Here is a 26,364-nt window from a genome sequence, read left to right as displayed (position 1 = left end):
GAAATTTTAAAGCAAAGCACGGCCGTGCCTCACACGCGGCTGGCATTGCAGGAGGGGAGGCCCGGCAGAGAAGCCATCTGTTCAGCACTGGGTCGAAGAGTCGATGTTGTGGACCGTCATGCGCATGTGCGCCCATTCTGGTGCATGCGCAGTCGGTCACCAGGAAGTCATCTTGCCCAGAGAAGGGCAAGGTTGACATGAATGGGGGTTGGCATGCTCTCATGAGGCTCGAGAGCACGCCATTGGTATGGGGGCTGGGCTAGGGGTTATTTAAAGCCCTGCCTTGTGGACCAGCCCCATTTTCTAAAGACCGCGTGGCATCCTTGAGAGGCAGGCACTGACTTTGAACAGCTTTCCCTCTCATCCACGAAGGAACACCTCTTCTAACATGGTGACTGCTACATCACATTCCAGTATCCATTCTGAAATTGAAGGAACATTCAAAAGCAGACTGTGAGGTGACACATGTCCAAGTCCTGGACCCATCCAAAGGGAGCTCCTCATATCCTGCCCAGTAACCAAGATATTTAAAACACTTTAAATAGATTAGTCTGTGCACAAATAGATACAGCAGGTGTTGAACTACATGCAATATGCATCATAAATGACTACAAAGTTATTTTAAATGTCTGTTCTGGCACAAGTGTACTGGTGTGACTTGTAACGCTTTTCATTCTTTCCACTGGCATTATCTAAAAATCACATCAGCCATTATTAATTACTGAAAACTAGACATACCCAGTACTACCTATCCCCCTTAGATTTCCTTTTTTCTTTAGAAGACAATGACAGTGAATTCATCAGTTGCTCTAATTGGTTGTAAGATCTAACAAAATGTAAATCTTGCATGCTGGGGAAAAAACAAAGCTAACTTACTCCTCTTTTTATCATTGCATTAAAATTAAGTCAGTAGGACTGCAATGAAACATTTGCTGAATCAATTCATTACCATTAGTTAGACAAAAAACTTAACCCAGAAGTTAGTTTTCTTCTCCAGAGTAAAACCAGTAGGTAGCACTGGCAAAAACCTAGGAAAAAAAAGATCTACACCTTTAACACATAGACCTAATGGGATGGTATTTACTATGAGATGTCATAAATCTCTGTGTCAGGAAAAACTTCATTTCCGTGCATTAAGCCTTTGTTAAGAGCATAAGAAAAAGTCTGTAGGATCAAACCAGAGCCCATCTAGTCCAGCTCTCTGCTACTCGCAGTGGCCCACCAGGTGCCTTTGGGAGCTCACATGCAGGATGTGAAAGCAAGGGCCTTCTGTTGCTGCTGCTCCCGAGCTCCTGGTCAGTAAAGGCATTTGTAATCTCAGATCAAGGAGGATCAAGATTGGTAGTCATAAATCGACTTCTCCTCCATAAAACTGTCCAAGTCCCTTTTAAAGTTATTCAGGTTAGTGGCCATCACCACCTCCTGTGGCAGCATATTCCAAACACCAATCACACGTTGCATGAAGAAGTGTTTCCTTTTATTAGTCCTAATTCTCCCCTCCAGCATTTTCAATGTGTGTCCCCTAGTTGTAACATTGTGAGACAGAGAAAAAATAACAAAAAATTCTCTTGTCAACATTTTCTACCCCATGCATAATTTTATAGACTTCAATCATATCCCCCCGCCAAACTAAAGAGTCTCCTCTCCAAACTAAAGAGTCCCAAATGCTCTCCTCATAAGGAAGGTGCTCCAGTCCCTCAATCATCCTTGTTGCCCTTCTCTGCACTTTTTCTATCTCTTCAAAATCCTTTTTGAGGTGGGGCGACCAGAACTGAACACAGTACTCCAAGTGCGGCCATACCACTGCTTTATATAAGGGCATGACAATCTTTGCAGTTTTATTATCAATTCCTTTCCTAATTATCCCCAGCATAGAGTTTGCCTTTTTCACAGCTGCCATGCATTGAGTTGACATTCCCATGGAACTATCAACTAAGACGCCCAAATCTCTTTCTTTGTCTGTGCCTGATAGCACTGACCCTTGTAGTGTGTATGTGAAGTTTGGATTTTTTGCCCCTATGTGCATCACTTTACATTTTGCTACATTGAACTGCATTTACCATTTCTTAGCCCTCTCACCTAATTCATAAAGGTTTGCTTGGAGCTCTTCACAATCCTTTGTGATTCTCACCACCCTACATAATTTGGTATCATCTGCAAACTTGGCCACCACGCTACCCACCACTACTTCCAGGTCATTTATGAATAGGTTAAAGAGCACTGGTCCCAACGGATCCTTGGGGGACCCCACTCCTTACATCTCTCCATTGTGAGAACTTTCCATTTACACCCACCGTTTGTTTCCTGTTCCTCAACCAGTTTTTAATCCATAGGAGGACTTCCCCTCTTATTCCTTGATTGCTGAGTTTTCTCAACAGTCTCTGGTCTCTGTTAAAGGGGCTGGACATTTTCTTTTCTTTTTGCAACCCTACTGGATAGTCATATTGGTCCATAACAAAACTGAATACCACATAATACCTCTTATGAAGTTGTTGCAAGCTGCGTAAATGCCTGGACATCACTGGTCCTGTTTTCCCCAAGCACATGCCAGGCTCTCAAAAGAAATGTTTATTCTTGGTCTTCACACAAATGGTTGACAACACCCTCCCTGTCTATTGGCTCACTTATTCCTCTTGCTACTCCATGCAGCCTTCCATCTGAAGCTGATAAACACTTGCCTTAACAAGCACCCGGGCTTATTCGCCCTCTCCCAGATGCTACTAATCAGCAGGACCCAGGGTCTTTATTCCACACCAGCTCCATGTAAGCATGCCCTGTTTTCCAGAGTAGGCGTCTCAGAACTGCCCCCATTTTTGCTTCCAGCAGCAATTCTGGACTTTTCTTAGGTTGTGCACCTCCTGGCCCCAGCTTGCCTTGTCACAGGAGATCAACCACTATTAAAAATACAGAGAGGAATAACATCAGTACAATAATCCAACAAACCAATCCTCTGAAGATGCCAGCCACAGATGCAGGCGAAACGTCAGGAGAGAATGCTGCTAGAACATGGCCATACAGCCCGGAAACCACACAGCACCCAATGCAATGTAATTAAAAAGACATACTCTCCAGATGTTTTCACAAATATCAGAACTACAACCCTGCTTCCTTAACAAAAATGTCTGCCTGTACGATTCCATTTTATATGTTTTGTGGAAAGCTTGTGAGTGTGGGAGCCTTTTCAGGAAGGCCATTCCACCAGGTGGGAGCCATAACAGAGTATAAGCTTCCACGGACTACAGACCACTTCATCACCACATTTATATTTAGGTATCCCTGGTGAGGTGAATTCCTGCTGATAAAAGCCGATACTTTTTTTTTAAAGAAACCTTTCTGTTTTCAAGATGTCACAAGACTCCTATTTATTTTTCCTTCTCATCTAATACCTACAGGCCTTCCATGTTTTAAAATGCAGCTTGATTGCTGAGTGTCAGGCCTGCTGAAGGAAGAATTCATAGGGGGGAAAATGCAAGCCTTGAAAAACAAGTGGATGAATATCAAATAAAACATTACACAGTTATAGTCACTCTTCATCATGTTGGATGTTCACAAAGACAAAAACAATAAAATAAAAAGATGGCAGTAGGAATGATGCAAAAATCAAGACAAATTTCAAGACTCATAAAATGTAGCTGAGGAGAGGAGATGTCACTCAGGCTCAGTTAGATTAACAGTGCCATCCTAAGCAAATGGCACCTTTCGAAGCCTATTGACTTAAGGGATAATTCTGTTTACCATTGTTCTTCAAGTCATGCTAAGTGCAATAGAGGTCTCGGGTTGCACCAAAGGCCACTGGGACAACAGGGCAATGGCTCTGCCAACAGAAAAGTCAGCAAATACACAGATCTGGATGTTCAGGTGGCTCTATCTTCTAACAATGCTCCTACCAAACTGTCCCCCCCCCTTTCTGTCCCAGGAACAGCATATGCTCCTAATTCCAACATTGTATATTTCAGAGAAAGACATATTTTATTTACTTCTCTTTGATATTCAGTCAAAATAAATTTCCGCCTTCCTCAGTATCATTTGGCCTGACAGTGGCTAAGAGGAACTGATTAACTGTAATTCCTATAATTAACTGACCCACTTTCCCCAAGTAATTTATTGATACCCATAAAATGCTCTAAAAGATGACCAGTTATTTGTAATTATCCATATAGCATGTATGATTTTTAATTGCCATTTTACACTGTTAGCCACCCTGAGCCCAACTTCATATAGGAAGGGTGGAATAAAAATGTACAATGCTATCATAATAACATTAGGAAACAGGGTTTAGGATATAGCCTACTTTAGGAGATGCATGATGTGGACAGTTATGGAAAACAAATGCGTACAGGTTGAAATACAAGTGAATAAATGACTGCATTATAAAAAGGAATAAGGCCAAAGGTACCAAATGTGACATTCATTTTGGAGCTGAACCATTTGATGTATGTAAAAACCCAACAATACCAGGAAATAAATACTTGACATGGATCCATTTCCCTCTTCCTTAAACTCCTATACACCATTCTGAGTTATTCTGAGAATATAGTGAAACTGAGGGTCAGTGCCCGCCAACCAGTAAGAACCTTTCACAGAAATAGTACTGAACTGAAAGAGTTGTCTTGATCATAGTAATGATGAAGAGAAATGCAGAAAATCCAAACAGGCTGAAAATGTAAGTTTAAATTCTGGTATTAGAGAACATAAGAATTCTGCTCATCAGCCTGGGCATGAGGCCAATTTTTTATACTTTGTATTTCACACTTGCCCACTACAGGGAGAGATGGCCACATTCCCCCATCCTGTGACATCAAAACAATCACAGTATTGCAAGCTGTGAACAATCCAAACAGTCCAGATCAGAGAATAGGGGGAGTACACATCACTCTCTGCAAAAAAGAGTTTCAGATAATTGCACACCAGTAACATTCATCGTTTGGCTGAATGCCTACACTGTGGCATACCTTGTAGTGTATTATGTTGAGAATGAGCCTACTGAGAAGAATAAAAAGGGGACATAATGTACTGTCCACTTGAACTAAAGCTTAGACACATTTCATACACTTACCTAAGAAGCCTCTCCTTAGATGAAGAAACAGGAACATTCACATAGCTTGTTATCCCAATACCTGCAGCCTAACACTGATACAGCCATTGCTGTCCTGCTCCAGAAAAAAAAACCCTGCAAGGTGCTTAAATAGCCTAGAGAAGACAGATCTATGCACAAATCCAATAGTAGGTATACAGGTAGGTGGCCTGTGGAGCAGATTCCATGAGGTTGCTTGGGCAACAGCATTAATTCAACTGAGTATCTAAATAGTGAATCAGCAGTTCTGATTGTCTGAGCCGTACTGTGAGCAGCTTATTTAGTAAGTTTCTGATACCCTCAGATGGCATCTAGGTGTACCATTTCCACCCTTCTTTTAAGAGCTTACAAAGGAGTGAAGGGTCTTTGGGAATGAAGCATTTTAGAAATTGGAGATGTGGATGCTAAATCCTTGTTCAAAGACTCTAAAAACTGATAGTCTTGAGTTAAAGTAACAATCAGTTGTTCAATTCTTTGATTATCCTATTGGAGTAGGGAGACTCAAAATTGCATTATATTAAATGGCATGCAATACCTAAGATGTAATGAATGCTAATGAATATCCCTTAAATGGCTGAGTTCTTAACTACAGACTTTATCTCAAGTTTGTAAAGCTAAGCCAGGTAAGATTCCTGTGCAGTGGCATGGGGGGGGGGGGGAATGGAACCAAGGGCAAAATGGTGCCGCCCCCATGGTGCCCCTCCCCCCCACAAAAAGTAGCTGGCTGAAAAAGCAGTCTGGTGGGAACTACACTTCCCAGGAGACTTTGCAAACCCCAACTCCTGCAGAGACCTCCCAGAAGGAGATCACAAGGTCTGCTGGGAAGTGTTGTTCCTACCCAGCAGGCTACTTTTCAACTGGCTGCTTTTTACAGCTGGATGAACTCAGGTAAGTGGGGGTGGGGGCGGGGCACTGCAGGGGGTGAGGGCCAGCCATGCCCCTCCTCCTTCCCAGTTTTTCTGCCTCAATGTGACTCCACCGGTACGCCTGGGCCAGGGGTAGGGAACCTGCGGCTCTCCAGATGTTCAGGAACTACAATTCCCATCAGCCCCTTCCTGCATGGCCAATTGGCCATGCAGGAAGGGGCTGATGGGAATTGTAGTTCCTGAACATCTGGAGAGCCCCAGGTTCCCTACCCCTGGCCTGGGGCATTTGTTCCCGGATGGCCCCGTGACATCTATGCCACTGCTCCTGTGCATGTTTCATCGATTGCAATGGTTTTCTTAACAGCCCGAATCTGATATTTGATGCATCCAAATCTCCAAGCCTACTCCTCAACAAAATATCCAGGAATTTTCCATTGTGGAACTGGCAACCCTTGGCCTGGCTCCAATGGGTCCTCCCTCAAAGGCCAAAATAAGCCTTGGATTTCACATTTTTCTGCAAACCTGGGGTCCTTTTTAAATTTCTAGAAAGATCTTCAGTCTGTTTACAGCCCTAGTCACTGAATTTAAGTATTGAAAGATTTGGCTGACTTTGCTATTAAAATACAAAATACTGGTGATTCAGATAAATATGTTGCTAATTAATAAAATGTGCCAGACACCCATCCCATATCCCACAGCAACCATACACCATCCTAGAGAGTATGCCATGGTGGCAAACACCACACATGATGGGACAAGCCAGCCAGTTGTTCAAGAGCCTCTGGCAGAGTTGGCTGCAAACAACTTGAGGCACACTAGTTGCCAAAAGACAAAAGTGCCAACTTTCAGAATTCCAGAAATGGCCAGAAGCATCAAAGTAGCTGGATGGAAAGCTGGGGATGTTTCTGAAGAATCATAGGTATGACTCCTTAGGTGGGTGGGGAACTTGTCATCTGGTTGCTGCCATATATGCTGGAAATCAAGCACAAATAACAACACTTTCCTGTATAATAAAATGTTAAACTGAAAAAGAATGGAATTGTAACCCCCATGCCCAGAATGGGTTGGCCCAGTAAGGGGTGGAGACTCGGAGCAGCAGAGAGGCTGAAAGAGCTCTTTTGCAGAAGAACAAGGCTACCAGACTCGGACCTTGATTTCTATAAGCCCTTAACACCTTGTTAAGGTAATTGCAATATTATTGGGAACTACTGGGAAGGTAGTTGTTTTTGCTATGTTGTAAATGTTGAAGTTTATTGTTTCAGGGTTTCTTTTGTGGTTGTAATGGGTGAGAGTTCTCCTGGAGACCTTCATCATGTTGCAACCTGTTCATCAAGCCCTTGGAGTCTTCAGGAGCCAGCCAACTTGCAAAGAAGATTTGGACTTGGCAATATCAGTAGACTGTAAATAGAAGGACTTGAAATGCAACCTGAACAGGACCTTGAATTGTAACGTTAAATGTTGATGTTATATGTTATATGTAAAGAAAAGTAAACCATTTTGTTGTTTAAAATTTGTTGTTGCAACTCATTCCAAGTACTGCCCCACAGAACCCACAAGCTGAGGTTACAGAATCATAAATAATTATAGGAGCACGTGACATGATCAAAAGTCTGAACAGAAACCTCCTTTTCATTCAATGCACAATATGAGGTATTGCATGAGATCACTCAAATTGTAACTAAAACCTAAAGTAGGCTCTGTCGTTTCATTATAGTATAAAGTTGCTATTGTGACATTTCAATACACCTATCCTCCTAGATGGAATTGAATTCTAAATAACAATAATAATAAAAAATAAAATCAGTATTATGTTGTTAGTCTTCCATTTACTTGTGCATGTACAAAAAGTACCCCTGTATCCTTAATTCACCCAAATTTGTTCTGGGAGAACAAGCAGTTCATGAGAGTCATTTCTCAAATCTATATCATTCTATATTAGGAAACACATATGTCTCAAAGCAAAATTTTTGCCTTGGATTCCAAAACGACAATTAGAGCGACATATTGGCAGAATAAATTTGTAGAACTGTGCCTACTACAAAATACTACTGTTCTCAGGATTAACTAATAACTATGAATCCTGTCTCTATCTTTCTCTCTTTCCTCCTCTCCTCCTTCTCTATTACCGGTACTTTCTGTTCCTCCCTGTGTACACTGAATACCAGAACAAGCAAAATTAAGATTGGATTTCATACATTTTTTTCATCTACATGTTACTTTGTGATTTGCACAATTTGACAGATATGCAAATCATTATTCCTTCCCTCCTTCCCTTTTTATCATCTGCGGCCTTTTACATCTTGGGCCTTTCTGTTCCCTCGTCAGAGGGACCTTTAGATTGCCGGACGTGATGTTTTGTGCACGGTTTTAAATGGTTTTAATGTGAAATTTAGAGCCCTAATTTTATTATATTGTATGTATTTATTGCATGTGCTCTTCCTGTTATTTTAGATTATGTTAGTTGTTGTACACCGCCCAGAGCCCTCCGGGGTGAGTGGTATAAAAGTCGAAGGAAGAAACAAACAAACTCTGCAAAATGGGCAAGAAGGTGGATTTTTAAAAATTTTGGAGTCCAGGAGAAGGCACATGAGCAATTATATATTGATCTTATGGAGTAAATATCAAAAGTGTTTTTAAAAGATGTTAAATAATGACCTTATATCACAGGCTAGCCAGATGTTATTGCAGCATCATTCTAGAAGGACTTTTTTCCTTCCCACTCTGAGTGCAATTTCCTGTTTATAAGAACATACTTTTTAAGTCCCAAAAAGTTCAGTGCTGAACAATACATTTTCATAAAGATGTATGCATATTTTAGATGTACATCGCATCCAAAACCATTAATATCCAGACCAATCCATTTTGAAACACAGGGCTGGAACTGGGAGGTGAGGGTTGGCATCTGCTCTGAGGTTCTGAGCAGAAGAAGGCACTGCTGTGGTACTCATGGGGGCAGGTGTCCACCCAGCTACTGTGCACAACATTCAAAGAGCACATGATGCTGTACTTCATCTGTGCAACTTCTACTGGGAGAGAAAGGAACCAAGCAGGCCCGTGGTGTTGAGAAGGCCAAGTTGAAGCATGGGCACACATACAAACACATATGTCATGCAGCCGAGACCCTGGCAGGCCCCATTCCACTGAGGTAAGGTATCCCCAGCTACATGGCTGTCTGGGCCTGAGGCCGCCTTTGCATGCTGGCCTGCGATGGAAAGCAGAAGAGCACTTCAGTTCTGCTGCTTCTGGCAGCTGCAAAAGCAGTCCCTCCTTCGGACAGGCAGTGAGTCAGATCATAGTTGGCAGAGGAGGCAAGCCTGGGTACTCCTGGGGCCACAGGGTGGGATTAAAAGAGGGGAGGAGAGAAGCAAGCCTGATGGGGAAGGGGAGGAAGACAGACATGCTTTGGCCATGTGTGTATCTGTGCATTATGTGAAGTCAAGTCACTTCCAATTTATGGCAACCCCATGAATTAATGACCTCCAAAATGTCCCGTTATTAACAGCCTTGTTCAAATCTTGCAAATGGCTTCCTTGATGGAATCACTCCATCTCATCTCTTTGCCTGCTGACTTCCACTTTTGCTAGCATTATTGCTTTTTCCAATGAGAGATCTTGTCTGAAGATTTCCCCTACTAGAGTTTTGCCACAGATTTGCCATGGAGTCTGAGTGAGGAAGGAGGTAGGGGTAAGATTTAATCATGCACTTTGATATCTGCCTTTGGCATCCCAATAACAAACTGGAAATTTTGGGCATTCTTGTGTCAGAAAGAAAAAGAAATTGGTGGTTTAGGCCAGATCAATAGAAGACCTATCTTTCAGCCTTCATACTTTCAGCAGAATGATCAGACATGAACACTTTTGCAGGATTGGACATATTTTCTCCACACTATTTCTGGTTCATCATACGCTCTAACCAATATCTAAGTTGTAGGAACAGAATTGTTTTTTTTCTAATACGATCTCTGTGCTAACACTGGAGTTGTTTGTTTTAATCACCAGCCTAGAGGTGAAGCACCTTGTAATTCTTTATCAATACTGAACTTTTAAAATACTGCCCCTTCCGCCAAGGAGTTCAGGGTGGCATTCTTCATTCTTCCTTTTTCCATTTTATCCTGTAAGATAGGTTAGAGCAGCAGTGGCGTGGGAGGTTAAGAGCTCGTGTATCTAATCTGGAGGAACCGGGTTTGATTCCCAGCTCTGCCGTCTGAGCTGTGGAGGCTGTACACTCCCACACACGCCAGCTGGGTGACCTTGGGCTAGTCACAGCTTCTCGGAGCTCTCTCAGCCCCACCCACCTCACAGGGTGTTTGTTGTGAGGGGGGAAGGGCAAGGAGATTGTCAGCCTCTTTGAGTCTCCTGCAGGAGAGAAAGGGGGATATAAATCCAAACTCTTCTTCTTCTATATGTGACTGGCTCAACGTCATCCATCAAGCTTCATTGCCAGGGTAGGGATTTGAACCTGGGCCTTCCAGATCCAAGTCCAGTATTCGGCCATTACAGTATTCTGGAAGACAATTAGGAAATGGGAAAAAAAGCTGAGCCAATGTGCCATTTTTATTGACATAAGAAGAACAGAAGAAGAGCTCTGCTGGATCAGACCAATGGTCCATCTAATCCAGCATCCTCTCTCACACAGTGGCCAGACATTTCCTCTAGATGTCCAACAACAGAGCATACAGGCTGAGGCCTTCCCCTGATGTTGCTTCTGGGCACTGGAATTCAGAGGTGGACATTCATTTTAGTCATCGTGGCTAGTAGCGGCTGATAGACCTCTCCTCCATGAATCTATCCAATCTCAATTTAAAACTATCTGCGCCTGTGGCCACCACCACATCCTCTGGCAGCAAATTCCACATTTTAGTCACTAGCAGGGTAAAGAAGCATTTGCTTTTGTCCATCCTCAATTTCCTGCCCATCAGCTTCGTTGGCTGTTTTAGTTCAAAAATAACATGGACATTAAGAGGGAGGTCAAAGAGTTCCCTGGGAACCAGCAAAGGCTTGGGATGCAGAGCAATGAGAGGGTTAACTACCCATGATAACTTCATGGTGTTTGCATTGTCCGTTCAAAGCCTATGCTTTTTCTCACTAAAGTCTTGTAAAAAAAATTCCCACCGCTCAACAGAAGATGACAAAAAAGAAAGGAAGCTTACAAAATAAAATTATTTTCTATTCAGAAACCTTACTTCCATGTAGGTTCTAATATAAGTTTCTCCTCCAGGTAAGAGGAATTGTGCTTTGGTAACGCAACCTAAAGGCATCCACCTCACTTTCTAGAATAAAGACTTTGAATCTCTTTTCTTTATTTGGGTAGTAGGCTCCCTTCCTTGGAGTTTAAATTTCCCCCATTATAGTGAATTCTTCACGACATTTCCATGTTAATGGAATACCAATGGCTTGACCTTGCAAGAGCTGTTGCTTTAGCAGACCTTACCCTTCACTTGCTCCCCTCTCTTCCATGATTCTTGCCATGGAATGACTCACAGTTCATGAAAGTCTGTCCTCCTAACTTTTGACATATATATCTGGCTTTGAACTCCCTTGGCTCCCAACAACAAAAAGCATTCTAGGAGGAATTCATACATAATAGCTGGATAAGATAATGTAAACGTGTAAATATTCATTAGCAATCCATAGACATCAACACAATTTATTCTATCATTTAAAATAGTTGATTAGATATGTAAATTGTATGTGTTGGTTATACATGTATATATAAATAAAATATATGAATACAAGGGGGAGATCATTTCTGCCCTCCTCCCCTTCCAAAAATGTAGATCCGGCCCTGCTGAAGTGATCAATCAGTGATACATAGCTACAGCCTGACACAATTCACTCCCAGTGAAATCTCCTGACCTGGAATGTGTGCATAAGATTCCAGCTTTAATTTATTACATTAACACTTTCCTTATATTTCACTATGAATACTGTTGCTCTATAATGTTCACTGTACGAGAGCTATGAGGAAAAGTTTATAACTCCAATATAAATCATAATAAACGAGGAAAGGTCACCCTCTTGATTCAATTTAGTACTGAGTCAATATGTTTTCATTTACATTTAAGAATGAGTTCAGTGAATTCACTTAAAGGGTTTGTGTACATTGCCTATGTAGTTGCTAACCATGATGTCAGGCTTTCTTCAGAGATTCATTGGGAACAAAGCAGCTGCAACAGTTATGCTAGCAAGAGAACATCAAAAAGGGATCTAAAATTTAGACTCTACTTGCATGAACCATGACCCCTGTGATTAATGTCACCTTTAATTCCAGTTTTGCTACATATAATGCCTTCACTCTATGTGGTTTAGCTTCCTGACATGCTAACATACAATGGAAGTAACAGACTTTTCTGAAAGGCATGGCATTGCTCATGTTTGCAAACATGACCCAAACTTCACTGGGGTTTTTTACACATACCCATATTGCCAGCTAAACTAGTACATGCACATGTAAATGGAGCCTGAGTTAAGGCAAAATAGATAGTAGATGATATAAATCAGTCGTTCCCAACCTGGGGTATGCTTACCCACAGGGTACACACCAAATTATACAATGGGTTTGCTAATATGGGGATACAATTTTAGGGATATGGGTGACCAAGGGGTATGCATGTGAAAAAAGTTGGGAACCACTGATATAAATCATCAACAGCAAAATACAGTAGGAGCTCTGATGAACTTGCCATGTGTAAAATATTTTTGCTTATAAGGTTATAAACCAGAAGATGTCAACAAAGAACATTAACACCATCAAAGAGACTTACCAAAGCAATATTAAATACTGATGTAGTTACATAAGACAGCTATATATTTAATATGTGTACATACTCCAACTTTGTAAAACAAAGTTGAATTAACTTCGCAAAACGAAGTTGAAATAGGTCCAATAAAAGATTTTCACATAACAGAAATTCGTCTCTCCTTGTTGGCAGAACATGTCGCATATATGAGCAACAAAATGCAGAGTAAAATGGACTCACATTCAGCTGCAGGTCATCAGTCCACTGGCCAATCAAATGGTAACCTGGGCTGCTTGTGTTGGTAGTTTGGAACTGAAAGATGTCATAACGTCCCGGTGCATCCCCATTCTTATTAAACATCACTGACGTGCCAGCACTGCCTAAGAAAGGAAGTGAAGCAAAAGAAAAGAGAGAGAAGACCAACACTTTACAATGATTGCTTTATTTGTTTCATGGAGGCTGAAGAGAGCTTAGATTGGACTTCTTAGATTGGACTTCTAGACTGCAGCTCTTTGTAACCTAATGTGTGGCTCGTGTCTAGGGAGGCAGATCACTTCCTCTTCCGGCTTATTTCCAAGTCTGTGTGCTTCTGTTTTCTTTTTTTGTCTGTGCACGTGTTTCTGCATGTGAGTCTCTTACAGGGACGTGGCCTGGTTTCTTGAACAGCGCTGCAATCTCTAGTGTGGGGGAGCAAAGGGAGAAGAGAAGAATAGGAAGATGGGAAGCCATCTGGGCGGGAAGTTCCAACCAAGCAGCCGTGGTGATAGATCTGGGCTGGGCACAAGAAACTGATGTCTGAACCTCACCTTACTGGCAAACTATTCTAAGGGAAGGCAGTGGGACAGCCCTGGCTGAGGGACCAGATGGATGTTAGGTCAGGATTGGCTCTTCTTGACCCCACCAGCCATTGCCATGGGGTGGGTGGAAATGACCCCCCCCCCCTTAAGTCTCAGAGGCAGAAAGTGAATGGATCATCTATGGGAGGTATAAGGAACCTCCCAGAAGTGTTCCGAAGAATGTACTGAGAGGGGCAGTCACCGTCAGTGTCTCTCTCTCGGATATTGCCCTTTCTCTCCTCAGGCCTGATTTGGCCTGGAAAAGAGGTCTCCCTTAACTCTCTCCTCACACTTGGAACTGGCTGCAGAATCCTTGCAATATAAAAAAAATTAGGAAAGGGGTGTGTGCTGCTGTTGTTGCCAAACCTCACACTGAGTGTTCAGCCTCTCAAATTTAGTCAGAGTAATCCTTGACTTCCTCCACCTTCTCCTCCTTTTTTCTTCCTGCATGGTCCATCAAATTTCCTGTCCGGTGGTGGCAATGAAGAGTGGGGTGGGCTCTATGGAAATGGCTGTTCATTTCTTCTGACTGTGTCTTTGGGTGCTTATTTTAGTTCAGGGATAAAGGCTCAAAAGCTGAAGATTTTGAGAGACCTTCCTGAAATGTCTGTTTTGCATGAGATAGATTATGTGGAGATGGAGAGAGAATGCAGATCTTCATTTGGATCTGAGAAGTTTGGGACTTGAAGGTCAAGGGGGCCCCTGAACATGTACAAAATACCCCTAATTGCCAGATAGCTGCAACCAGCTATACAGGTGGGATGAAGGGACAAGGGCATTCAGGTTATCCTTAAGTTGTGCCAGATATATTTTTGAAATAGGTTTTCAACCTATAAGATAGTTGGGGAGGGAGAGGACCCTGCTGCAGGAGTAGCCATTCTTACCCTCTTCCCCAAACAAAAGAGCTGAATGCTTCCTTGTGTAAACAACTTTAATTAATCCACAGTGGAAGGAGCAGGTGGATTTTGAAAATCTGAAAGGAAGTATGTCTCACCTTTCCTTGCAATGCAACATTTGAATTTATATATTTTTCTCCCTGCTTTGATCAGATATTCAGAGTCTTAGACAAAGAAGTATCATTAGCAACATCTGTTTTTGTCACTTTTGTTTCTATTTTTGGCAGTCTTGTTTAATGTTAATAAAAATTACATACAGGAATAATTACAACAGATTTGTATTTCTCAATATTTATATAAAATGTTACAAAATGTACATGTAAAAATCAAAGTGTGCATGTAATAATTGTTCGCGTCTTGTGGCTCTCAAAACATCTGAAGGTTATTCCACACGGCTCTTACATTAAGCAAGTTTGGCCACCCCGTTATAGAGGAAGAAGATGATGAAGGCCTATTACACACTGATGTGGTCCCCATTTCAAGCACCCTTTTGCTTTGGATCAGATTGTTAATCATGCAACAGCTTTGATATATGATTCAGATTAGATTTTCCATTACGCAACTGCTCTGAGGTGATGTCAAGTTTTAAAGGGGAAACTCCACGTGTTCCTGGTGCAAGGAAAACCCAACCTTTTTTTTCACTTCACAGGGAAGGTGAAGTAAATTTATACGCAATGCCTTCTTCCCCTCTCCTTCTTTCCCCCACCCATAACAATGTCCCTCTACATTTGCGTAATTCCACCTTCTTCCCACTTTTCCAGCTGGTCCTCTCCTCATCCTCTCCAACCTCCATTGTTGTTCTGTTTTCTGGTTGTGTGGCTTGCAGTGGATTTCATTTTATAATTTTTTATTTCATCTTGTAATAGATTGATGCATTAATAATGTGAAAAATGTGCCAGATATCTGTCAACTGCCACCATAAAACCTCTATTTGTCTGGGAATCCATACTAGCTTCTGCCAGCCTTGGAGAGCTTGTTGCCCACCATGCCTGCATCAACGTGGGAAGGGGGGAATCCTATTAATCCCAACTTTCAACCCTTTGTTCAACTGGCAACCATCAGTGGAGCACTAAATAAATATTTTGCGAAATCTACTTTGATTGGGAGCTTTCTCGGTCCCTGGCAGTGGCAGGTTTACAGGGCATTATTGATCCTGCTGGTAGAACAGCTCAAACCCTTGCTGAGTTCCCCTATGCTTGTTTGTGATCAATGCAATTCTCCAGCAAAAACAAAGCTCCATCATCGTGGCATCTGGGGAAATAGTTTTTGCTGCCTTCTTCATCTATGTCATTGAATCCATTGTTACCCACTTGCAGTAACATTAATGTATCAATATATCAATGTATTGTATTGTTTAATAAGTTTTGCATCCCCCCCTTTAGGTAAAGAGGACTAGAGGTTGTATTGGAGGGGGGGGGGAGAAAAACATGTGCTGCAGGACACTGATCTTCACAGGTGCAATACAACTTCCCTATACTAATTCTGCAGGCAAATTTTATAGATGTGGAAATACCCACAGACAACATGTCATGGCGACAGCACAAACCCGGGGCAAGAGAAAGTGATTTGCAAGGAAATATGTTACTTCTGCACCAAGCCAGGAAAAAAAAGCTGAAGAGGAGAGGACAAGAGTGTGCAATACATGATGCTACCTGCTCTGCATGATTTTACTGGTGACAAAGGGCTGAATAAGACATGGCTGTGTAATTGGCCAAAGGATTGCCTCTTATACCCCATTTTTCTTCACTTTTAAAAAGTCTCAAAGTGGCTTACATTCGCCTTCCCTTCTCACAACAGACACTATGTGAAGTATGCAGGACTGAGAGAGAATTGTGACTAGCCCAAGGTCATCCAACAGGCTGCATGTGGGGGAGTGGGAAATCGAACCCCATTCTCCAGATTGGAGTCTGCTGCTATTAACCACTACACCACCCTGACTCTCTAAAGCCTGCCATTGCTACTGCATTTTAATAGGCACTTTAGAATGCATGGCACAATCTGTCAGTTTGTGATTAATTGACATGACCTCCATGTCTTGTGGCAGAAGAAGAAATTAAAAATAGAAACCTGCACCAGTCTAGTCTTAGTATGACAGAAAATGTGGGGCTGCTCCCTTCTGCCACACACGATAATTCTTCAGTGAAAACTGGTGCTGTGAATGGAACTTCTAAATTATTTTCTCCCCCTCCCCCCCAAAAAAACATCCCATCTGCTTCAGAGAGATATTGCCATCTGAAGACAGCTCTAGTTTAGTGAATCTTGACTAGCATCCATAAATAGCTTCCTCCTTCAGAATATGCTCTTAATCAACATGTTTCACAGAAGGAAAATCAACAGAAGAGACCTATTCTTAATTTGTCCTTGCATCCTCCTTCCCTTAGATTTCAGTACATATTCTGTTACCTGCTCGGAAAATATTTGAATAATATTGTGTCATATCTAGGGAAATTCTTTCCTAGCTCCTAAACAGAAATGCAGTTCTTAGTTACTTCACTGAGATCTATCTGGATGGCTCTAAGGGCCACAGGGAACACTGCAATATCAATGGTTACCATATTATTCTCCTTGTGTTTCTGCTGCCATCCTACTGAGAAAGGAGGTTTCCAGAGAAGGCAACTAGTATCATGACTAGACACATTCTGCCAGTGAAATAATTAACGGAACCTAGATTTTGTGGCAGAATATTTCTGGATGTTTGGCAACACAATTCAAGCCCCAAATAATGTCCAGAAGAACAGGCTCATTGCAGAAATAGGCCTTCTAGTAGCCTGAATACTGCTGCAAACATATGGGAAAACTGACATATATAACTCATAGCAATTTAACTATTATATGTCTGTAAGGAGAAAAGATTACAAAGGCTCTTTTCACACAAATCCCTGAAAACATTTCTAAAACATTTCTAGTCTCCCCTTTACCACGATGTATGTCTGCATTCACCGCCTCAAAATGATTCCTGGCCACCATTTTGTTATCCCCCCCCCTTTTTTTGTACTTTGTCCAATTGAAGTGTCTATGCTTCACAAGCCATTTCTGCACGGCCCAAAATCAGTGCCCTAGGGACAGTAAAAACACTGTCCCTGGGGCGCTGTTCGCACAGCTACCACTGCTGCAGCATAGCAGCGCTGTACTCACACACACACCCCCAGGCACAAAAACACTGCTTTCAAAACACGCCCCGTGAGCGTGTTTTTTGGAAAGTCGCTTCTTCCCGCCAGCACCATGAGAAGGGCACTGGCGCGAGGGCGCAGCTTTCAGGTGCTGCCTTTTTGCATCTTTTGTTTACCATATCACTTTCTCCCTCTGGGGCCTGGAGGGAAGTCAAGGTAAACAAAACACACAGACCGGAGGTGGCTCCAAGTGGAATCTCTGCGATTTGCAGCAGTTTCAGGGCCGCCCACACGAGACTTTGCGAACAATCCCGTGGTTCCACTAGCATTAATTATGCTGGTGGACAGCTGCTTCTGCTGCCATGTAGAAAAGGCCATAGCTTCATGACATTCTCTGTGCCTTCTATATTCCATCCTTCAAAGATTAGCCCCCAAAACTAAAGAAACTCACATAAATGATGCAGAAAAACCAAGCAAGGGGGAAGGAGCGAGCTCAGAAAATGGCACCAAGGAGGAAGTTCTGGAAAGGCAGAGAGATGTTGGAAATATCTTAAAGAGATCACACAGGCAAATGAAGCCATTTTGAAAATATTTCAACTAACAAATCATTTTAAAAGTGCATTCATTTAAAATGTTTTGGAAACCAAAGGGGGTAAAACAATGTAGAACTCCATGGAAGATACATTTTATTTTCTGCCTCAAAATATTTTAAAATTTTTGTGCGGAGAGGGCCAAATTCCAAATGCCCTCAACGAAGAGATTATTTTTCTCCAGCTTTCTAGTACATTGATGCTCCCCCTCCCCCAATACACACATTGTTTCTTGGGAGCAGACAGCTCTGGTTGGGGTGCACAGGTATAGAGCAGACTGCATTTGCAAAAGTGGTGGGGGGAGATGCTATGTTACCAGGCGGACCTATGGTAGGTTGGGGAAACCCTGCTTTTAAGATAGCTGTATATCTCTGATTTCCATAAACATAGGCAACCAAGACCTCGACCTTGCATGACCCTTTGATAAGCCAAGAGTCTGCTCTTGCTAATTCCTTACTTTAAAAGGGATTGACTCCCACCACTTCAGGTAACAGCTGAGAGACAAACAGGTATGCTCATTGTCTTTTTGTCTTTTTGCTCTCCCCTCTCAGACCAAGCAAGTTCTTGGCCCAATACCAACCTGAACTTTCTGGCATAAATACGTCATTGGCTCCCAGCAGCAGCAGAGACAGTCAGCAGCAGTAATGATATGAGAATTGCAAAGGCAGGCAGCATGGGCAGTGAGGGCAGAAAGCTTGCGTGTGAACCATGCTTGCAGGGCTGTCTGCATCAGTGGAGAGATTCCAGTGGCAGCAGAGAGTGCATTTGGATACGTTTCTTTTCCCCCCATCATCACCTTGATTATATCCCTGAAGTAGCTGTCTCCTCAGCAAATGTTATCAATGCCAAGGAAGATGCCGGGGGGTGGGGGGGTGGAGGATGATGACAGCAGGAAGGCAAAAGAGGAAGACAGAAAGCAGGAACCTGACAAGAAAAGGTGTGTGCCATCACCCTCGCCCCAGTTCTGATCATTTCACATATTATCCTAATTGAATTTCCATGAAAAAGGATTTTCAGAATTGAGAGCCTCAAAGCCTTTCCATTTCAGACTTCATTCTGTTAAAAAATTTGCTCCAACCAGCTAAGCAGATATGAACTTAATGGACTTAGAAAGGCATAACAATGACTGGATTACATGACAAATGCCCTCTTTTTCGAAGGCATGAACTCTGCACAATGAATTATGCAGAATATGTAGAGTGAGTTCAACCTGCTGGTATTTACCACCAGACAGATTTAATGAGGAATAACAAAATTAACAACCCATTTCCTTTCATTGCAAACTGGGCAATTTTATAAGGCAAGGAGGACTATTATCACAGCTTTAAGTTAGAAACCATATTAAAAATAAAATTATCCTCAAAATGTATTTTATGATAAAACAACAACGAATCACTTGTCAAATCAAATCACGAGGTGGTCCAGCAAGTGATATATGATGACCTCAGCTGAACTAAAACCATTACAAAGGGTTATATGATGATGTAGTTGTCTGAGTAGTTCACCAAATGTCAGTTGCTTTTCTGTTCATAATTTCTTTGTCTCACCACACACTTAAAAGAACTTCGGTGGTTGGCAGAATGACCAGACAATTGCTTCACATGCTCGTATATCTTCTAACATACATTCCCTTCCTCTGAATTTAATTAGGTAATGGAATAATATTATTTTAAATTATCAGGCCATATCATATTTTCAAATAAATGTATTTTTCCTAGTTTACATGATTAGGTCTTGATTCTAGGAGGGATTTTGTTTTCTTACAAATATCGGGAAAGACAGAAAATATCATTTTTTTTCTTCCTGAGGGAAGGCCATTGGAAGTATTATCAAATGCTAATTCTCCAATTCCAGAAATAAATCAGCTGATACACAATCTCAGCTGCCATTCACCAAAAGTTCTAGCTAAGAGAGATACTGTCAATTAGATTTTTTCAGATTTTTGTCTCTTAGCCATCTCACAAAACCCATTCAGATAAGAAGGCCATTATGAAGAGTAGAACAAGGAACTTGACAAGTGAATACTAGCTAAGGCTAGCTTTGTCACTTTGTGACAAAGTGAAGGAGAGCCACTACGCTTTTTATGAAAACTTGAAACAATCTGAAAAAAAACTGGATCTTTGTATTTAAAAAACAAATGCCACAACTTTGCTTATTAAAACCTTTACTCTTTAAACAGCCTTTTATCTGTAGGGAGAAACCCTCAAGCTGCACAAAGCAACATTTTTTATGTATATATAGTTACAAATGGTTACTACTACTGTATTGTTATGTTTATTGCTTTTATTGTTGTGCACTACCCTGAGCCCTGCAGGGGAGAGCGGTATAGAAATTAAAAATCCAATCCTATCCAAATATAATTATATTTGGACATGACATAGAAGGTCCAAGCTAACCCAATCTCATCAAATCTAGGAAGCTAAGCAGGGTTAGTACTCTAGTACTTGGATGGGACACCACCAGGAAGTCCACTGTTGCTATGTGGTGGCCTCATTCATAAGGTCTGCAGGTTATGACATAAGTTGGTTATGACATGACATCAGTTTACACAGACAAAATTATATATCGTTAATAAGGTTTATAAAGGTTTATAGTTTATAAACTCATATACATACTGTATATGCTCACATATAAGTCGAGTTTTTCAGCCTTTTTGTTGGGCTGAAAAATGCCCCCCTCGACTTATACACGGGTTCCACTTACCAGCCTTCTTCTCTGCCGCCCCCCTTTCAACCACTTTCTGTGTCAAGTTTTCTGCTTCGCTCTCTCCTGCCAGCTGGCGGGCCCCCTCACTAACTGATCCTTTCTTTCCTTTCCCCACAGGCTCTGAGGCTTCGTTTCAGAGAAGTTGCCTCTCGGGGCTGCCTGTCTCTATGGTTTTCTGATTGTTTAAGCAATCTTTGGAGCATTGCCCTTTTAAGAAAACCATAGAGACAGGCTGCCCTGAGAAACAGCTTCTCTGAAACGAAGCCTCAGAGCCTGTGAGGAAAGGAAAGAAAGGGTCAGTTAGCGAGGGGGACGAGCCACTGTGTTCTCTGCTTCGCTCTCTCTCCTGCCTTCTTCTGCCCCCCCTTTCAGCTGCTGTCTGTGCCTCGTTCTCTGCTTCTCTCTCTCCTGCCTTCTTCTCTGCCACCCCCCTTTCAGCCACTTTCTGTGCTTCGTTCTTTTCTGCCTTTTCCTCCACCACCTCCTGTCCCATTCACCCTCCATGGCCCCTGGCTTCTTCCCTCTCCCCGGACCCATGCGCACCGGCCTTGCCCCTCCTTAAAAAGCCTCCCAAAGGCTTCTGGGGCGCTCCTTTCCCCCAACTGCTGCTGCTCTGCTGGCTCAGCACCACACCTCCCCATGGACCTTTCCCACCCTCGACTTATACTCGAGTCAATAAGGTTTCCCAGTTCTTTAAGGTAAAATTAGGTGCCTCGACTTATATGCAGGTCGACTTATATGTGAATATATATGGTAATAGGAATAAAAGATCCTAGATTTTAGATGCAAAACATTTTCCCCCTTTTGCAGCTGACTTCAGAGAAAACAGAAAAAAAATGGACATCTTTCTCATTATAAACATTAAACATTACCAGGTTACCAAACATTTAGATCAATTTCATTGAGGTTTCTTCACTGAACTGATACTGAACAACTGATAACTGAACTAATACTTATTTGAATACATGAAGTTTTCTTATATGGAATGAGACCATTGGTCGATCTAATTCAATTCTTAGTACTAATGGATACTCAAGGTCATAAACAGACCCTGGCACCTGGGTTTTTTTAAACTGGAAGAACAGGGATTTAATCTGGGATCTACTAAATGGAAAGTATGTCTACTACCTCTGAGCTGTGCGCCCTTACCACAAGAATGCTGGGTAGGACTTTTGTCTGAATCTTTTGTAGGGCATTTAAAGGGTATAGAAATGCTGAAGTTTGAAATACGAATCTGGCTTACACCATTTCAGACCATTGGTTCATCTAGTTTAGTGCGTTTGTTTGGATACTAGAAAATAAATCCAAATATAGTTGTTATCTACCAACTGTTCATTCAGCTGTTTTTCTCTTACTGTGCAATCCAAAGAAGCAGGAGCGAAGCCCCACTGGAACTGGTGTGACCTGTGCACCTGTGTCATTGTGACACTTGTGCTGCTCAAATGAGCATGGAGCACTGATTTGTATAGGGACATTTTATCAATTAACTAATTAATTAAGTTGATTAATAATTAATTAATTATTGAGTTTTTAATACTGCCGTACCCCCGTAGGGCTCTGGGTGGTGAACAACATAAATATACAACAATACAATTAAAAGCCCATTAAAATAACACAGTGATCAATATAATAAAACAGCGTCAGCAATAAAACCCTTATTAAAAAAACCCTCCCAAAGAGTGGGGAAAGGGTCCCATAGATGGTAAGGGACCCCGAACACAGGAGAATAAAACATTCTGGGAATGTTTCCAACTTTAATCAGCTTTCAGAGCCCTTTTGACCTGGGAATGAACCCTTTTCTGGGCACACACAAAAAGTGGCATAAGCCTTTGCTTTGAATGATTTTCATGGTTAGCAGTGGTTTTCATTGCTTTCCTGGCTTCTTTGGATGAGGTGTGGCTACCACTCCTACTTTTCCTCCCCTCTTGGGAGTAAGCTACTTGACAGCTTTTGGTACAATATCAATCCAGCTATTTCCTCCTCTACTCATTTTATGAGAATTGTATGAATAATATGCTTTCCATTTGTCTTCAAATTCTGTTGTTGGTCTGCTATTCACATTGTTTGTTAATTTCACCATTACTGTATAATCTGTTAGTTTACTTTCTTAGTCTTCCCACCATGAACAATCTTCTGCTTGCCATTTTGTTGCAAAAAACTGGTCATCTAAATAATTCTTCCAAAACTTTGGAAGATTTTTAGGCAAGATGTCTAGGAGTATGCTCTTAGGATCCATTGCAAATGTGCTTTTTAAAAATTTCTGAATTTCATGTATTTCTTTCCAATAGTTTTTTTTTGTGGGGTGTTGTGTGGTTTCCAGGTTGTATGACCATGTTCTAGTAGCATTTTCTCCTGACGTTTCACCTGCATCTGTGGCTGGCATCTTCAGAGGGTTTTATTGTCTTTTGCAAGTCCACTACATGTGGTAGAAGGTGCCATCCAATTCTTTGCATTTCCAACATTTCCCTTTATAATTCACATCCATTTTCTCAATAAATTTTGGGCTAATAAACTATCAGTAAAACCTCGTTTCATTTTTCTCTCAGTGTTTGAGTTGCTGTAATTGTTATGTCTTTCATCCATAAGGTTTCCCATTGTTAGAGAGATACCTTTTCCTCAACATTCTGTATCCATCTAATCATATCTGCTTTAACTTGTTCTGTTTCTGTGTCAAATTGAAGTAACAGCTTGCAAATTTAGCCAAGTAAGTGTTCTTTTTGCTGTCTTATCACATTTTCAGTTTCTCCACTATATATTCTAATAGGCAACTGTTACCCTGTCCTCAGGCAGGTAAAGTTATTCTTTTCTGTCATTAAATTTCTGTCATTAAATTTGAGATGCTGAGGGATTAGGAACTAGTTTGGTGTAGTGGCTGGAGTGCTGAACTAGAATTTGGGAGACACAGGATCAGCTCCCCACTCTGACATGGCAGGTTTCTGAGTAACCTTGGGTCAGTCACACATTCTCAACCTAACCTACTTCAAACATACATGTGATGGTGAAATGGAGGACAGAGGAACAATGTAAACCACTTTGGGTCCCCATTGAGGAAAAAGGCCTTGAGGACAAATAAGTAAAAAAAACAAACATAGCTTCTTCTGCACATGAAGCATACGTTTTTCTGCAGAAACTCAGTTCCTCCTCACATTTGCATCTAATATTAAACGGCTGCTTCAGAGAACATGCTTTATCTTTTTGAGCCTTTACAGCCAACAATCAGTAAAAGCTTGTGAAAGGATGTGCTGGTGAGGCAGAGATGTATTTATACACAAGCTAAGCAAGTTACAGTTTGAGATCTCAGACTACGTGAAGTCTCTGAATTTAAAAAAAAGAAAAAACCCTACAAATTGCTAAATTACTATTTTTATGGTAATACTATGGGACCTTTTCAACTTAATATAGAATAGAGCTTCAGCATTTCTTAATCCAGCCCTGCAGGCAAGAAAGCTTTATTTGAGAACAGAAGGTTACTGGGGGTTATTTTCTGGACATTTCTGTAATCAAGGGTGGCTTGGTAGTAAAATATTATTATTATATTTTATAACATTGTGTACTGCATATAGCAGTACACAGTTAAAATACATTATTGCATTTCTGATGTATATGTAGAATCAGCACAGTAACTGATGTTCCATTATAGAGTAAGACCTGCTTGGAGGTTCAAATAACCATGTTGCTCATAAGATGCATAACTGCATGCTGGCCTGATCTTTTAAAGTGTTCATCCAGTGAGGATGAGCTGACAGTAGGGAGGATGAAACCACTCACTCACACATTTCAAAAGAACAAGCCAAACCAAGGTGTGTGTTATATTTGTACATTTGTTTCAAGCAAAGCAACAAATGACCAGTGACTTGGAAGTAAGTTTCCTGGAAAGCAATATGGTTGACTTTGCATTAAATCTATTTCAAGGTTAGTGGAGAATTAATTGTACAGTTATTAACTCGAACCAATACTTTGAGATCAAAAATGATTAGGGACTCACCGTTGAAGTTAACACTGCGTATGTACTTCAGCAACTTCTTGCCCCCTGCGTGTTCCATCTCTGGACAAACACCAGAAAAATCAGTGCACAGATCCTTGTTCATTTGATGGAGGGCATGAGCCATGGCATAAACAGCATCGATCACAAACTGAACTTTACCCTCTTGCTCATAGTGCGAGTCTTTCCCAATTCTCTCCTGTCCTGCACATTCAAACAAACAAAAAAGGTAGTCATAAGCAGAATTATTCAGATGGCTGAAGTAGAAGTCCCTTTCAAGGAACACCAATAAAATTACAAAAAGAGAAACAGAAACCATTTTAAATAGTATTGGTTTTGATTTCAATATATGAAACTTCTTTACAGTGAGGTACAGTGGTTCATCTAGTCCTCTTTGGCTTCATCGGGCAGGCAATGCTCTCAGGTATTTCTCCTTCCTTTTTTCAAATTGAAGATTCTAAATATTAAATCCTGTCGCATACTAAGCATGTACTCTTCATGTATTTTCATTTCAAATATTCGGCCTTTGCTCCCACTTTAAAATAAAGACACCGATAGCACCAACATTCATAATCTTTTATATATGTGCCTTTCAAAACTCTGACGCAAAATCCAGGGTGTAGCAAATGAGATTTGTCTGAATGAAGAGAAATCATTTAAAACAAAGCACAGCTGCTATTTTAGAGTCTTGTGGTATGCTCACTTTTCTAATCCCAGACTCTAATTGAAAGACATGGCTTGATTGAAGCAGGAAAGAGTAATTTCTGATGCAAAGTGAACAGTGCTCAGGAGAATTTGGTAAACCAGCTTACTGCAACTTGAGGAAGCATGGTATGTATGCAATTCATGAGGCTTCCCTTTTGTCTGTTCCAAAAGGGATAAAAGAGTTCATCTGAATTCATAACATGTCATTGAAATGTTCCATTAGCAATGCAGAAACTTTGACCATTTTCCCTTAACTTCTACTTTCTCAAGAATCCCTGCTGTTCCCGAGCAATACAGAAGAAGTGTATGTCAATTCTCTGAGGCGATGCTGTTTTTTAAATTTTAAATCATATTAATATGAGACATCATTTCTCACGCATACACATTTAAAAGCATAATAAAAATGCATAGCAATAAAACTGGATTTGGGAAATGGTTCTAAAAGAGGACCTGTTAGAAATTGTGAAAGCATTGCTTTTGTGCTGCTGTTGAATGCTTGGCCAATTGCACAGGAGGTCCCCATGGCGCGCTGGCAACAGAACCTTGGCATGGCAAACTTCCTTGTACTGACATGCAAGGAAGTTGCTGCGCATGGGGAGCAGAGGTGTACTGAAGTACAAGGAAATTGCAGTGTGCCTACTGCTCTCACTCTTGGCTTTCCCCACAGAAAGTGAGGAGCACTTCAGGTACACCTGATACTGCAGTGAGGCAGAGAGGAGGTAAGCTCCCCTGTCCATAATCGGCCCTTGTTTGCTAAACATCCACCAGGTTGAGAGTCCACAACATATTGGAGTCTGCGGGCACCACTGGAATTCTTAGACAATATGGTAGTCACAGCAACAAAAGGGCTGCCCCAAAGT

General features: G+C 41.4%; 1 protein-coding gene across 2 annotated transcripts in view; it reads right to left on the bottom strand.

Moving 5' to 3' along the window:
- The window catches only part of GRM7 (glutamate metabotropic receptor 7), a 651,468-nt gene that overhangs the window by 175,804 nt on the left and 449,300 nt on the right, over window positions 1-26,364 (bottom strand). For both annotated transcript variants that reach the window (XM_048487962.1, XM_048487963.1), the window contains exons 6-7: window positions 24,803-25,003; window positions 12,920-13,059 (exon numbers count right to left, since the gene is read on the bottom strand). In XM_048487962.1, coding sequence (XP_048343919.1) covers window positions 12,920-13,059; window positions 24,803-25,003 — 341 coding nt within the window. The remainder of the gene's footprint in view (window positions 1-12,919; window positions 13,060-24,802; window positions 25,004-26,364) is intronic.

Source organism: Sphaerodactylus townsendi, linkage group LG03 (genome assembly GCF_021028975.2).
Source record: "Sphaerodactylus townsendi isolate TG3544 linkage group LG03, MPM_Stown_v2.3, whole genome shotgun sequence".
NCBI lineage: Eukaryota > Metazoa > Chordata > Lepidosauria > Squamata > Sphaerodactylidae > Sphaerodactylus > Sphaerodactylus townsendi.
Note: the sequence above shows the minus strand (reverse complement) of the source record. Positions and strands in the feature narration are given on the sequence as shown.